Consider the following 15866-nt stretch of genomic DNA (forward strand, 5'->3'; position numbering starts at 1 on the left):
CAGCATTTATCCTTTATTGAACAGAAATAGAAAACAGCTAAAACAGCTAAAATACTGTAACCAATCTGCAATGGCTCAGTAACACTGGAGTTTTCAGCTGGGGAACCACAGGGCCCAGGAGTGACAGACGTATTTATACATTTACATAGGACATTAAAGTGAGATATTAGATGGGTCAGAGTCTGAATTTACCCTGGTTGGGGCAAGACTAACACTCCTTTCTGCTGTCTTCTATTCTGGTCAAGGCAAGTAACGAAATGTGTCCTACTACCTACAGGCGTATACTATTTACAGTACAAAATGTTCTGCTGTTTAGTAGGGATCATGGGGGAAGACAAAGTCACTGAAGTACACTTACGGCAAGCGCCCATTTATGTGTGGGTCGGATAGGACCCCAGCACCAAAAAAAAATCTGTTTGGGTTTGTTTCAACTCCCTCATCTCCTCACCACCCCCCCCCCCCATACCCCCCACCCGTCCTTCCCCCTGTACAGGAACGTCCTGCTCTTTGGTATCTGCAATTGTTACACCCTATGGAGAAGGAGGCACTCATCCCACATCGCTGGTCGCATGGATACTTTGTCCTGGATTCTGAGATATAAGAGCGCTGTCCAGTGCATTCTAGGTGCCGCATGAGAGTTCCAATGCCAGATGGATGCTACTTCTGTAGATGCCAGTACCTACCATATGTTGCACCAGAACAGGGGATGACTCCTTCCTGTATAAGGCAAGTTGCTTTATCTCTGAACACTCTCTCAGAACAGTGGCTGGGGGTGCTTATCGCTCTTGCGCCTGGTGCGCAGTTGCTCATTCAATCGGTTTCGGATTTCGCTATGATCCGATTTCCTCAGCGTAAAGTGACGCTCCACAATTTCCATCACCCGCCTCTTGACATTCAACGGTATGCCCTTCCTGCCTCGCAGGCCATCCAGGTTCACCCGATTCACCCACCCTTTATAGATATCAAATGGGACGAGTGCCCGAAATATGAGGGCGGCAAACCTGCCTGGTTTCCCTGCGCTCCGGGCCAGGAGACCCCATTCTCTATCTGCACTCATCGGCTGCATGGCAATGTTGGCCAGCCGCTCCCCCATGCTACACGGAGCGTACTGTGGGAGTCCATAGAATGGGGCCTCTAAAGAGGTGCCCAGGTCGGACTCATTCTCTCGTTTGATGGTGGTTGTGGGTAACATGTCGTCTTCATCATGAGGACTCTCGTACATCCAGGAGACATTATCTCGGCTCTGCTCAGAGAGTGATTCTGCCAGGGCGTAGCCATACCCACACTGCAGACTGCTCTCCGGAGAGGCCCGGCCAGACTCTGTAGACTGTCTGTCGTCTGAAGCCTGGCTCCACACGGGGCAGGAATTCTGCACCACCACAGCGGGAGAATGGGATGGAGATCTGCAGGCATCGGACAATGGATTGGTGGCACAGAGCGAGGCTACCATCTCCTTCAGCTCCTTCATCTCATTAGCCAACTGGTCCATGGCTACCCTCATCCAATCTCGCTCATGCTGAGCCTGCGCAGTGCTTCTGCGGAACCTCTTCAGCTCTCTTAACATCTCCTGGTGCACACGGCTGGGCCTCTTGTTCTGTCACCAAAAGGGAAAGAGAACAAATCTGAGGTCTGCAAACAGCATATACAACACCCCTATATGCAGATAGAAGCACAACCGCAGTGGGATAATGTCAAGCGCCTCCTAAACTAATAATATTTAATTTTTGCCTCTTGTATCTAATAAACTCCCTCCAAACTAGAGGGAACATGAACAACGAGTCCTCACCGCACCCCAGCCTGAGAGTAGGGGACGCATACTGATCTATAAAACAGGGGAGCCCCCTTCTAACACAGCAGGTCCTCCAAGGGTCCGAGTCTTTTCAGGTGCGGATGTAGAGCAGCAGTCGGCCCCAGTCAGGGTATCTGGATCGCTGCATACATAGTTGTGTCCTTTTCTGTTGTTGCCGCGCACCATCTGTTGAGATTCGTATGTACACTGGCATCCATGATCCATGGGCTACCTGTTGGAGACAATGAGCGCTGCAGGCCGCAGTATAATGTTACCAACCGCAACAGCAGAGGAGGACACATCTGTGCTACTGTCAGGGGAAAAGACGAACCATTTATTTATTATAAATCCTTAAATCCTATCTAACTGAAGGCCCCCATAGACTATGTGATGTATCCAAGGGGAGAAGTCACATTCGATCCCCTACGAGATGCCCTTCCAGGCCACCAGGATTGCACGCAATACATCAAAGGCGGTCCTTCTGCAAGTTATGTATACCATGCAATCCCATTTCCCGCCACCAGGATGGGTTCAGGCTTGGAGGTCGGACACGCAGCATGGGTAGGATCGGATGATATACAGGACACATGCTATTCAGGCCAATTTTACCCAATTTCTCGACCAGATTCGCCTGAAATCATGACCTCAACTTATGTCTTTCATCCTTGTGTTACAGGCAGAATGCATCTGGGCCAGTATACAGTATGACATGTAACAACATCCCCACATCCCCACTTCACAGCTGGTTCTTTCTATCACGCTGACTGTGCGTATGGTCTGATGGGCGATTACACTGTGCCAAGGGCGTCACCCTCATACCTTACCCCACGGGTGTCAATGTGTATTATGGTGCAGTAACTGGCAGCAGCTGATGGGTGCCTACCTCTGTCTGTGTGGCCTGCTCTCTCCTGGCCGCACTCTCTGGAATGGGCTTCTCCTCCTCCTCCTCTAACTCAATTTTCACAGAGTCTACAGACCCCGTAGCATCACATTCCTGCAGCTGCAGAGACCCTTCTTCTGGGGATTGCACTTTGCCCTCGCCACCCCAATGGAAGTGCAGCTGGAAGGTAACACTCTGTTAGACACACCCTGCAATATAACACACCTGTACATAGTAATACCCCCTGCAATATGATACACCTGTACATAGTAACACCCCCTGCAATGTCACACCTGTACATAGTAGCACCACCTGCAATATGACATACCTGTAAATAGTAGCACCACCTGCTATATAACACACCTGTACATAGTAACACCCCCTGCAATATGTCATACCTGTACATAGTAACACCACCTGCAATATGACACACCTGTACATAGTAACACCACCTGAAACATGACACACCTGTACATAGTAACATCACCTGCTATGTCACACCTGTACATAGTAACAACACCTGCAATATGTCATACCTGTACATAGTAACAACACCTGCAATATGTCATACCTGTACATAGTAACACCACCTGCAATATGTCACACCTGTACATAGTAACACCACCTGAAACATGACACACCTGTACATAGTAACATCACCTGCTATGTCACACCTGTACATAGTAACACCACCTGAAACATGACACACCTGTACATAGTAACACCACCTGCAACGTCACACCTGTACATAGTAACACCACCTGCAATATGTCACACCTGTACATAGTAACACCACCTGCAACGTCACACCTGTACATAGTAACACCACCTGCAATATGTCACACCTGTACATAGTAATATCACCTGCAATATGTCACACCTGTACATAGTAACATCACCTGCAATATGTCACACCTGTACATAGTAACACCACCTACAATATGTCACACCTGTACATAGTAACACCACCTGCAATGTCACACCTGTACATAGTAACACCACCTGCAATATGACACACCTGTACATAGTAACACCACCTGCAATATGTCACACCTGTACATAGTAACTCCCCCTGCAATATGTCACACCTGTACATAGTAACACCACCTGCAATATGTCACACCTGTACATAGTAACACCACCTGCAATGTCACACCTGTACATAGTAACACCCCCTGAAATGTCACACCTGTACATAGTAACACCACCTGCAATATGACACACCTGTACATAGTAACACCACCTGCAATATGACACACCTGTACATAGTAACACCCCCTGCAATATGTCACACCTGTACATAGTAGCACCCCCTGCAATATGTCACACCTGTACATAGTAACACCACCTGCAATATGACACACCTGTACATAGTAACACCACCTGCAATATGACACACCTGTACATAGTAACATCACCTGCAATGTCACACCTGTACATAGTAACACCACCTGCAATATGTCACACCTGTACATAGTAACACCACCTGCAATATGTCACACCTGTACATAGTAACATCACCTGCAATATGTCACACCTGTACATAGTAACACCACCTGCAATATGTCACACCTGTACATAGTAACACCACCTGCAATGTCACACCTGTACATAGTAACACCACCTGCAATATGTCACACCTGTACATAGTAACACCACCTGCAATATGTCACACCTGTACATAGTAACACCACCTGCAATGTCACACCTGTACATAGTAACACCCCCTGCAATATGTCACACCTGTACATAGTAATACCCCCTGCAATATGTCACACCTGTACATAGTAACACCCTGCAATATGAAGAACTGGTATAGAGCGTAGAACAATCCGTACTTCTCTTGTGGCTTCGGAGTGCTGGGGATTTGGTTGCTTCTCCATAGGATACTCCATTTTTGGGCTCAGGTCCATGAAGCTGTCACTCTGCTTCCATCTGGGGTAGCTGAGTTCCCACCCGGCCTGCAGGCTGTCCCCGGAGTGTTTCTGTAGATGTCTCTGTAGGGACTTCTTGCGTATGAACCTGTCCCAGCAGTAGGGACATTCATACGGTCGTTCCCCAGTGTGGCGTCTCATGTGCGCCACCAGGTCGGTCTTGCGGCTGAAGCGTTTGGCGCAGCAGGTACAGTGGAAGGGTTTGTGACCGGCATGACTCCACAGATGGGTGGTGAGGGTGGAACTCTGCCGGAAACTTCTACCGCATTGGTTACACTTGTAAGGCTTGTCCTCCGTGTGGGTTCTCCTGTGGGCACTGAGGTGCTGCTTCTTCACAAAGGTCTTGGCACACACACTGCACTGGTAGGGGCGATCCTGGCAGTTACCCATCTGATGGGTTAAGAAGTCAATAAGGCGGCTCCAGCTCTCTCCGCACTGAGTGCAAGTATGCAGCCTTTCCTTGCCTACCGATAGGTCCTCTGGGAAAGAACGTTCCTCCTTACAAGGTTTCTTCAGATTTACAGCACGGAGGTACTGGTTGGCCGCCTGTATCGCGCATATATCTCTACCTGCAATAGGGGACTGGTCAGGACTGATATTGTGCCCTGAGTCGTGGTTAAACAGGATGGGGGTAGTCTTCTCTGTGTTGTGGCTGGGGGTAGTCTTATCCGTGTTGTGGCTGGGCAGGATGGGGGTAGTCTTATCTGTGCTGTGGCTGGGAAGAATAGGGATAGTCTTCTCCAGGCTGTGGCTGGCCAGGATGGGGGTAGTCTTCTCCATGCTGTGGCTGGGCAGGATGGGGGTAGTCTTCTCCAGGCTGTGGCTAGGCAGGATGGGGGTAGTCTTCTCCAGGCTGTGGCTGGGCAGGATGGGGGTAGTCTTCTCCAGGCTGTGGCTGGTCAGGATGGGGGTAGTCTTCTCCAGGCTGTGGCTGGGCAGGATGGGGGTAGTCTTCTCCGTGCTGTGGCTGGGCAGGATGGGGGTAGTCTTCTCCATGTTGTGGCTGGGCAGGATGGGGGTATTCTTCTCCAGGCTGCGGCTGGGCAGGATGGGGGTATTCTTCTCCGTGCTGTAGCTGGCCATGTTGGGAGCATCTGTTTCCAGTGCGGTTCCCTCATCTGTACAGAGTATGGGGTTCCGCTTTACCAGCCGTAACGATCTTCTACTGACTACGCGTCCCACTGGGCGGCTTCTGTGTTCCCCACGTTTGCTCTGCCTTTCTCTAACCTGACGATCTATATGGACCTCATGGGTCCAAGCTGTCGCTGTTCCGCTTCTCCTCCTCACTATGGGCTGAACACTTCCATCTTCCACCCGGTCACCTGTAAAAGACAAGACCGTTATGTAGTAACAGAGACAGGAAATGTGGAAGCCTCAGTATGCGGACGATCAGATCTATAGACTGACCTGCGGGTTCCTGAGGGATGCACGGATCTTCCCCTCTCTCTATCTTCACCAATATCTCAGGGGTAGATTCGCTGAGTCCTTTAGGGAGAAAACAAGGTTATCTTCTGCTATAAGTACCTGATTCTCCAGTACTACATCACTGCCCCCCACCCCCACCCCGTATTACATTACTGTGCCCCTAGCATTACATCACAGCCCCCTAGCGTTACATCACTGCACCTTCAGCGCTACATCACTGTGTCCCTAGAATTACATCACTGTCATCTAGCATTACACTACTGACCCCCCCCCCCCACACACACACACACACACACACACACAGTATGACATCACTGTGGCCCTAGCATTAAATCACTGCCCCCTAGCATTATATCACTGCATGTCCAGCGTTACATCACTGCGCACCCAGTATTACATCGCTGCACCCCAGCTTACATCACTGCCCATCCAGCATTACATCATTGTCTCTCCAGTATTACATTACTGTCCCCCTACTATTACATCACTTCCCCCCAGTATTACAGCATATCACTGCCACCCAGTATTACATAAATATCCTCCAATATTACATCACTGCCCCCACCCCAGTATTACATTACTGTGCCCCTAGCGTTACATCACTGCACCTCCAGCGCTACATCACTGTGTCCCTAAAATTACATCACTGACCCCCCCCCCCTCCCCCCCCAGTACTGTATTACATCACTGTGGCCCTAGCATTACATCACTGCCCCCTAGCATTATATCACTGCGCACCCAGTATTACATTGCTGCACCCCAGCTTACATCACTGCCCATCCAGCATTACATCATTGTCTCTCCAGTATTACATTACTGTCCCCCTACTATTAAATCACTTCCCCCCAGTATTACAGCATATCACTGCCACCCAGTATTACATAAAAAGGGATTTTTGTAAGAACTTACCGTTCGAATCCCTTTCTCTGATATGGTCCTGGTGACACAGCTCAACATTGGGATGTAGGAGGGTCCGTAGGAGCCAGGCACCTATCCTAAAGCTTTAGAGGGTAGGCTCCTCCCTTCTGCATCCCAGACTCTTCAGTTCAATCTTTCAAAGCCACTGGAATACATTAACTCAGTACAAACGCCTGCACATATTATATGCACATTTTCAAAAATAACTTTTAACCATATATAACATGAAACATCATGAACCTGGCATACTTACTGAGCGTAAGGGAGGGATCGCTGTGTCACCAGGACCATATCAGAGAAAGGGATTCGAACGGTAAGTTCTTACAAAAATCCCTTTTTCTCTTTCAATGGTCCTGGTGAACATTGGTATGTTCCAGAGCCGGTCCTTTGGGTGGGTACGCTCAGGTCTGCAGATCTCATTACTGCTCGCCCGAATGATGCGTCCTCCGACGCGAACTCATGGAACCTATAGAATTTGGCAAAGGTATGAACAGATGACCAAGTGGCAGCCCGGCAAACCTGCTCAGCTGTTGCCCCATGTCGAACCGCCCAAGAGGTGGCAACTGACCTGGTGGTATGCGCATTAATCCTGGCCGGCACAGGCCTACCAACCAATGTTCCCTCTAATTTTACGAAGGCTGTGTGCGGCAAAAGATTTTGGCTGTGCAACTTTGGAAGGAAATTTTTATTTTTGTGCGTCACTTCTATATATAACTGGAAAACAACGTGATATTAAACATTCAAAACATTTAAACATTCAAAACACAGCACACAATGTAGTTATTGAGTGAAACATACATTAATTTAGTCCACAACTGCAAAAAGGGGACCACTGCTGCTTTGTGCGCTCTGTTGTAATGTCTGTGCGCATGCTTGGCGAGTTGTGTGCGCGCGCACACGCGCACAGCTTAGAGGGAACACTGCTACCAACTTTAGTATATGCAAACGCAATTACAGAGCAATGGTCTGCTTAGAAGCAGGCCAACCAATTTTGTGTACATCATACAAAAGTAACAAAGTATCAGTCTTCCTGACACTCTTAACTCTGTCCACATAAACGCGCAGGGTGCGCACAACATCCAAATTCCTCAATTTGTCCCTTTTCCTTGAACCCTCTGAGGGTTGAAACACAGGCAGAACTATTCCTGATTTAGATGAAAAGCAGAGACCACTTTTGGTAAAAATTGGGGTACTGTCCAAAGGACAGCCCTATCATCATGAAATATAAGGAAGGGAGACTTGCATGACAATGCTCCCAACTCCGATACTCTTTTTGCTGACGCCACCGCCAACAAAAATACCAGTTTCCATGTAAGGAATTTAAGGTCAGCCGACCTTAACGCCTCAAAAGGTGCCTTTTGAAGACACTCCAGAACCAGAGATAAATCCCATGGCGCTACTGGTTGCTTGTAGGGAGGTTTCAATCGGGACACCCCCTGTAGGAAGGTCTGTACTTCCGGTAACAATGCAATCCTTCTTTGGAAATAAATTGACAAGGCCGAGATCTGCACTTTGAGTGACTGAAGGCTTAACCCAGAGGAAAAGCCACCCTGCAAAATCTCCAGCAATTTAGCCAATCTAAATCGCGATGTGTGTGACTTCTGTCTTTCATACCATCGAATATAGGTCTTCCAGACCCTATAATAATTAGCAGAAGACACTGACTTTCTGGCTTTAATCATAGTGTTAACCACAGCCTCTGAGAACCCTTTATTCTTCAAGATGGCGGTTTCAACAGCCAGGCCATCAAATTTAATCGAGCTGAATCCAGATGGTTGAACGGTCCTTGGTTTAGAAGGTCTGACCTCAGAGGTAGACGCCACGAGTCCGCAGACAATCTCTGAAGCCTCGAGTACCAGGACCTCCTTGGCCAATCTGGGGCCACTAAAATCACCGGGATTGTCTGGGCCTGTATCTTTTTCAAAACTCTTGCCAGCATTGGAACTGGCGGAAAAACATAAAGTAGATTCCCCTCCCAGGGGATGGTCATAGCATCCACTGCTTCTGCCAGTGGGTCCCTCGTCCTGGCATAGAACCTGGGTACCTGATGGTTGAACCTGGATGCCATCAGGTCCACATCCGGAGTTCCCCACCTCAGCGTAATCTGGTGAAATACTTGTGGGTTCAGGCTCCATTCTCCTTCCATCAGCTCCTCCCTGCTCAGGAAGTCGGCCTCTATATTCTCCACTCCTGGTATGAATATCGCTGATAACGCTGGAACATTCTGTTCCGCCCACAAGAAGATCCGGGACACCTCCCACATAGCCAGTTTGCTGCGTGTGCCTCCCTGGTGATTCAGATACGCCACAGCTGTGGCGTTGTCGGTCTGAATCCTTAAAGGGAGCCCCTGTAATCTTTCTCCCGCCAGAGAAATCACCTTCCACACAGCCCTCAGTTCCAAGATGTTGATCGGTAAGGCAGACTCCTCTGAAGTCCACAAGCCTTGCAGACGCAGGTCCAAGACTACTGCCCCCTAGCCCCTGAGACTGGCGTCGGTAGTGACTACCAGCCAGCTCCAGGACTGCAGGGACCGACCCCACTGAAGGGAATCCACCTCCGTCCACCATTTCAGGGAGGATCGAGTTTCTGAAGACAACACTATTTGTTCTGACTTCATGGTCTGAGTATTCCCTGACCAGGTTGTCCACTGGAACACTCGAGAGTGGAACCTGGCGAACTGTAACGTCTCGAAAGACGCCACCATCTTCCCCAGCAGTTTGAGACACCTCCATACTGATGTGCTCTGAGACCCGAGGATCTCCTGGACCAAGGCAGCCAGATCCCTGGCCTTTGCCTCTGGTAGAAATACCCGATGTAGATAGGTATCCAGAACAACTCCCAGGAATTGGAGTCTCTGTGACGGCACCAACTGAGACTTTTGTAAATTTAAAAGCCAACCGTGAGCCTGTAAAAACCCGATGGCTTCTGCCAAGTGACTCTTCAACTTGTCTGCTGACTCCGCTTTGAACAGCAGGTCGCCCAAATATGGAATCACCGTGATTCCCCTCAGCCGAAGCACAGCTGCCATTACTGACATTATCTTGGTGAATACCCTTGGCGCTGTGGCCAGACCGAAGGGCAACGCCTGGAATTGCAAGTGCAGGTCTCCTATCGCAAACCTCAATAGAGCCTGATGTTCTGGGTGGATAGGAACATGAAGGTATGCGTCCTGGACATTCATGGACGCCAAAAATTCTCCCTGGTCCAGGCTTAGCAGCACAGGCCGTAGAGACTCCATTTTGAAATGGTCTACCCACAAATGGATATTTAATGACTTTAAGTTTAGGATCGGTTTAGAAGACCAGTCTGGTTTGGGCACCAAAAACAGAGTGGAATAAAAGCCTTTTTTCCACTCCGCTCTGGGGACCGGGACTACCACACCCTTCTCTAAAAGAGAATGAGCCGCTCCCAAGAGAGCCGTACGGAGCCGAGCCTCCTTTGGTAGTGGTGTAGGAATGAATCTTCTCGGGGGAAGACCTTTGAAGGGAATTTTGTAACCCTGGGATATAATTTCTAACACCCAAGAATCCCGGTCTAACAGTGCCCATGCGTCTTTGAACAGTGTCAGACGTCCCCCCACCTTGACCACCGCCGGGCAAAACCCCTGGCAGTCATGCGGAGGGTTTGTCCTCTCCTTTGGTGTTTGGTTTCTTATGAAAGGAACCAAATTTAGACTTTTGGGGCCTTGCCCCTGGAGGACTGAAACTTTCCCCTAAAAGACTGTCCTCGAAAGGACGCACCTCCTCTAGGGGAGGGCCGAAGGACGGCCTGAAAGCAGAAAACCTTGATGTCTGCTTGGCTGCAGGGGCAGGCAGGAAAGTACTTTTGCCACATGTGGCCTGCTTAATAATATCTTCCAGTTCTGGACCAAATAACAGCTTTCCTTTAAAAGCTAATGCCTCTAAGGCCTTCTTAGACTCGTTATCTGCTTCCCAAGCCTTAAGCCAGAGCACTCTCCTGGCATTGACAGACACTGTGGAAACTCTGGCAGCCATTTTGAGAGCTTCTTCCTCAGCCTCTAGTACATACCCTGCCGCTGCTTTAAGCTTCTCCGGCAGCAATAACACACAAGGGTCAGCGTGTAAAATAGTGCACAAATCATTGGCCCACACAATCATGGCCTTAGAGACCCAGGCTGAAGCAATCAGAGGACGTAGGGTGTATCCCACCACTTCAAATATTGCCTTGAGGTTACCCTCCAGCTTCTTGTCTACGGGGTCCTTAAAAGCTGCTCCCCCTTGCACTGGTAGCACAGTGGCTTTTGACAAACGTGCCACAGAAGCATCTACCACTGGAACTTTCTCCCAGAGATCTGCATGAGCCTCAGGCATGGGGTATAAACTTAAGAATCTCTTTGGCATCTGCAGCCTTTTATCGGGCGTTTTCCAAGCCCCTTCCAATAAATCCTGTAAACCTTCATCTGCAGGGAAGGTAACAGCTTCCTTAAGCTGCCGTTTAAACACACCTTTTGCAGGAGTTTTATCTTCCACAGACAAATTCAAAGCCTGTTTTACAGCAGTAATCAAATCCTCCACCCCTGCGGCTGAGGAATCCTCAGAATCATCACCCTGCTCCAAGGGAATGTCTGCATATGCTCCATCCTCTTCATCAACCATTAAAGGCACTGAGTAAGACCTTTTATGGGTCCCCACAGCATCAATCTTGTCTAGCAATTCACTAAACCTGTTAATCCCCTTTGCAGTATCCTGCATAACCTGAAGAAAACCAGGATCTGCCTGGGTCAGAGGCAAGGAGCCAGAGGACTGCTGAGATGATGACATAGGTCTCTGAGAATCTACCAAGACATCACTCTGTCTGTCCAGCAATTGCACTAAAGCATTCACAGACCTGCCCAGGGCACTGGCCCACGCAGGTTCCAATTGCTCTACCCTCTGGGGTTCATTCCCCATGGGTCTCACAGCCGCGCAGGTGATACACAAGCCCCCCTTGGCCATCTGCTCAGGGACAAATTTCAGTGTACAGACACTGCACGCGCTCAATGTATTAAGGGCTCCCTCCCCCAAAACCACAGCCTGTTGCTCAGACATGATGTAAAGTAACAGTCACAGTGCATTCAATGTACAATTGCGTTTATACAGAGTCAATGCACCCAGCCACTTATCTGTCTGTTGGTTTCAGATGTGGGGAAACGATGCCCAGGAAATCCAAACACTCTGCCAGGATCTGTCAGCAAGCTCAGCTCCGCTGCAAGCGTTCCGAATGGCGCCAAAACAGCGTGAGGGAAGAGACCAAGTCCCTGCTGCTGCGGGGTCCGTGACTTTTGGCGCCAACCACCCCCAGACAGCTGCTCCCATTGCAGGATCTCCTAGTTCCAGTATCTCCCCCTCAGCTGGGGACCACTTGGAACATGCCTGTAACACACTGCTGTCCTCTCATATAGGAGCTCAGTGTGTAAGCTCCGCAGAAAATGGCCGCCGCCATCACGGAGCGCCTGTCCCCCATGATCCCCACCTAGCGTGAAGCCGGTTTCAGAGCGCTCCAGAGCCCAGGCAGCTTCTTAAAAGAAGCTGTAAGCGCTGCACAGGGAGGCCAGACAGCGTCACCCCTGTGCACAGTGAGCTGACAGGACGCACTTCTGTCAGCTCCTGCTGCGCTAGCAGTGTGAGGATTCACTAATTAGAATCCTCACACTGTGCCTACCTAGCTAGGGTGAAAGTTAATAAAACAATAAAAACCCTAACTAACTCTAATCCTTCGGCTGCTCCCGCAGCCCTTTAGAATAGCACCCAATCCAGTAGGCACCTAACACGAACTGAAGAGTCTGGGATGCAGAAGGGAGGAGCCTACCCTCTAAAGCTTTAGGATAGGTGCCTGGCTCCTACGGACCCTCCTACATCCCAATGTTGAGCTGTTTCACCAGGACCATCGAAAGAGAAATATCCTCCAATATTACATCACGCCCCCCACCCCAGTATTACATTACTGTGCCCCTAGCATTACATCACAGCCCCCTAGCGTTACATCACTGCACCTCCAGCGCTACATCACTGTGTCCCTAAAATTACATCACTGACCCCCCACCCCAGTACTGTATTACATCACTGCCCCCTAGCATTATATCACTGCATGTCCAGCGTTACATCACTGCGCCCCCAGCGTAACCTACTGCACCCCCAGTATTACATCACTGCCCCCTAGCATTACGTCACTGAGGCCCTAGCATTACATCGCTGCACCCCAGCTTACATCGCTGCCCATCCAGCATTACATCATTGTCTCTCCACTATTACATCACTTCCCCCCAGTATTACAGCAATCTCCTCCAATATTACATCACTGCCCCCCTAGTATTACATCACTGCCCCCTACTATGATATCACTGTCCCCCCTAATATTGCATTATTTTCCTATTAGTATTACATAAATATCCTCCAATATTACATCACTGTCCCCCCCTAATATTACATCGCTGTCCCCCCCTAGTATTACATCACTGCACCCCCTAGTATTACATCACTGCACCCCCTAGTATTACAACACTGTCCCCCCCTAGTATGATATCACTATCCCCCCCTAGTATGATATCACTATCCCCCCCTAGTATGATATCACTGTCCCCCCCTAGTATGATATCACTGTCCCCCCCTAGTATTACATCACTGCACCCCCTAGTATTACATCACTGCACCCCCTAGTATTACATCACTGCCCCCTAGTATGATATCACTGCCCCCTAATATGATATCACTGCCCCCCCTAATATGATATCACTGTCCCCCCTAGTATGATATCACTGTCCCCCCCCTAGTATTACAGCATATCACTGCCCCCCAGTATTACATCAATCTCCTCCAATATTATATCACTCCCCCTTAGTATTACATCACTGCCCCCTAGCATTACATCACTGCCCATCCAGCATTACATCATTGTCTCTCCAGTTTTACATTACTGTCCCCCTACTATTACATCACTTCCCCCCAGTATTACATAAATATCCTCCAATATTACATCACTGCCCATCCAGCATTACATCATTGTCTCTCCAGTTTTACATTACTGTCCCCCTACTATTACATCACTTCCCCCCAGTATTACATAAATATCCTCCAATATTACATCACTGCCCCCTAGTATTACATCACTGCACCCCCTAGTATTACATCACTGCACCCCCTAGTATGATATCACTGGCCCCCTAGAATTGCATTATTTTCCTGTCAGTATTACATCAATGTCCCACTGTATTACTTTAATGATCAACCTCCTGAGTAACCTAAAATTGTGCAGCAAATATAATATTTCAGTGGAGCCAAGCCAATCAGAAGAGTGCTACTACGTGTTGCTCCCTGATTGGCTGGTGGGCCCCCAAGTGACCACTATAACAAGTATGCTCGTCAATTAGGGGAAGATAACATGTATATGTTTCTCTGGTGTTATCCCCGGAGAGGACCGATCTACACTGCAGGTGACCTATGGATTCTACTGGAGAAGAGGACAGAAGAGATACAGGGGATGTAGGTAAGTGTGTGTGTGTGTGTGTGTGTGTGTGTGTGTGTGTGTGAGTGAGAGTGTGTGTGTGCAAGAAAGTCTATTACAGCTATATTTGCACAGTATTTGTATTGTGGTTACTGGTGGGACTACATGCACCAGTGGGACCTTTATTGCCCTGGTTCTCCCAATACCAGCATGAAGGGGCCTCTATGTGTGGGATGCGGTCATCTATTAGAATGAACTTAGGTCTACAGTCATTAGGTCGACCCCACTAGGTCGACTGGCAGGAAGGTCGACCTGACTTAAGGTCGACATGGGCCAAGGTCGACATGACTTAAGGTCGAATTTGCATAAAGGTCGACATGAGGAAGGTCGACTGGTCATAAGGTCGACATGGGGTTTTCACTGTTTTTTGAGCCGACATGTGCCGACAGGCGGTATTTCATGCCCTACCATCCACTAGGGCGTGGTGGGAGAATAAAATAGTGTGCCAAGCGCAGCGAGGCACCGTGCCCGAAGCATCGCGAGCGAAGCGAGCGATCCGAGGGTCCGATTCTCATTGCCAACTGTGTCCATGTCGACTGTGTCGACATTCGGATAAAAAACACAATGAAAAACCCATGTCGACCTTATGACCAGTCGACCTTCCTCATGTCGACCTTTATGCAAATTCGACCTTAAGTCATGTCGACCTTGGCCCATGTCGACCTTAAGTCAGGTCGACCTTCCTGCCAGTCGACCTAATGACTGTAGACCTAAATGCAGTCTGACGAATGATCCCATTCCCTATGTGTGTAGTGTCCTGTGAGTGCAGCCTGCGGGGAGTGTAAGTGCAGGAATGAGGCTCTATGTGTGTAGTGTCCTGTGAGTGCAGCCTGCGGGGAGTGTAAGTGCAGGAATGAGGCTCTATGTGTGTAGTGTCCTGTGAGTGCAGCCTGCGGGGAGTGTAAGTGCAGGAATGAGGCTCTATGTGTGTAGTGTCCTGTGAGTGCAGCCTGTGGGGAGTGTAAGTGCAGGAATGAGGCTCTATGTATGTAGTGTCCTGTGAGTGCAGCCTGTGGGGAGTGTAAGTGCAGGAATGAGGCTCTATGTGTGTAGTGTCCTGTGAGTGCAGCCTGCGGGGAGTGTAAGTGCAGGAATGAGGCTCTATGTGTGTAGTGTCCTGTGAGTGCAGCCTGCGGTGAGTGTAAGTGCAGGAATGAGGCTCTATGTGTGTAGTGTCTTGTGAGTGCAGCCTGCGGGGAGTGTAAGTGCAGGAATGAGGCTCTATGTGTGTAGTGTCCTGTGAGTGCAGCCTGTGGGGAGTGTAAGTGCAGGAATGAGGCTCTATGTGTGTAGTGTCCTGTGAGTGCAGCCTGTGGGGAGTGTAAGTGCAGGAATGAGGCTCTATGTGTGTAGTGTCCTGTGAGTGCAGCCTGCGGGGAGTGTAAGTGCAGGAATGAGGCTCTATGTGTGTAGTGTCCTG

The 15866-nt window shown here is 49.3% G+C and overlaps 1 protein-coding gene across 4 annotated transcripts in view; it reads right to left on the minus strand.

The window, feature by feature from the left end:
* Positions 1–15866, minus strand: part of LOC146058331 (uncharacterized) — a 61606-nt gene continuing 45740 nt past the window's right edge. For 3 of the 4 annotated variants that reach the window (XM_083170603.1, XM_083170604.1, XM_083170606.1), the window contains exons 3-6: positions 6011–6088; positions 4508–5925; positions 2673–2849; positions 1–1594 (exon numbers count right to left, since the gene is read on the minus strand). In XM_083170603.1, the coding sequence (XP_083026729.1) occupies positions 755–1594; positions 2673–2849; positions 4508–5925; positions 6011–6088 (2513 nt within the window). In that variant the 3' untranslated portion in view covers positions 1–754. The remainder of the gene's footprint in view (positions 1595–2672; positions 2850–4507; positions 5926–6010; positions 6089–15866) is intronic. The other variant, XM_083170607.1, reaches the window with a different exon arrangement.

The sequence above is a fragment of the Crinia signifera genome, chromosome 2 (assembly GCF_055691185.1).
Source record: "Crinia signifera chromosome 2, ASM5569118v1, whole genome shotgun sequence".
In the NCBI taxonomy this organism is placed as follows: Eukaryota; Metazoa; Chordata; class Amphibia; order Anura; family Myobatrachidae; genus Crinia; species Crinia signifera.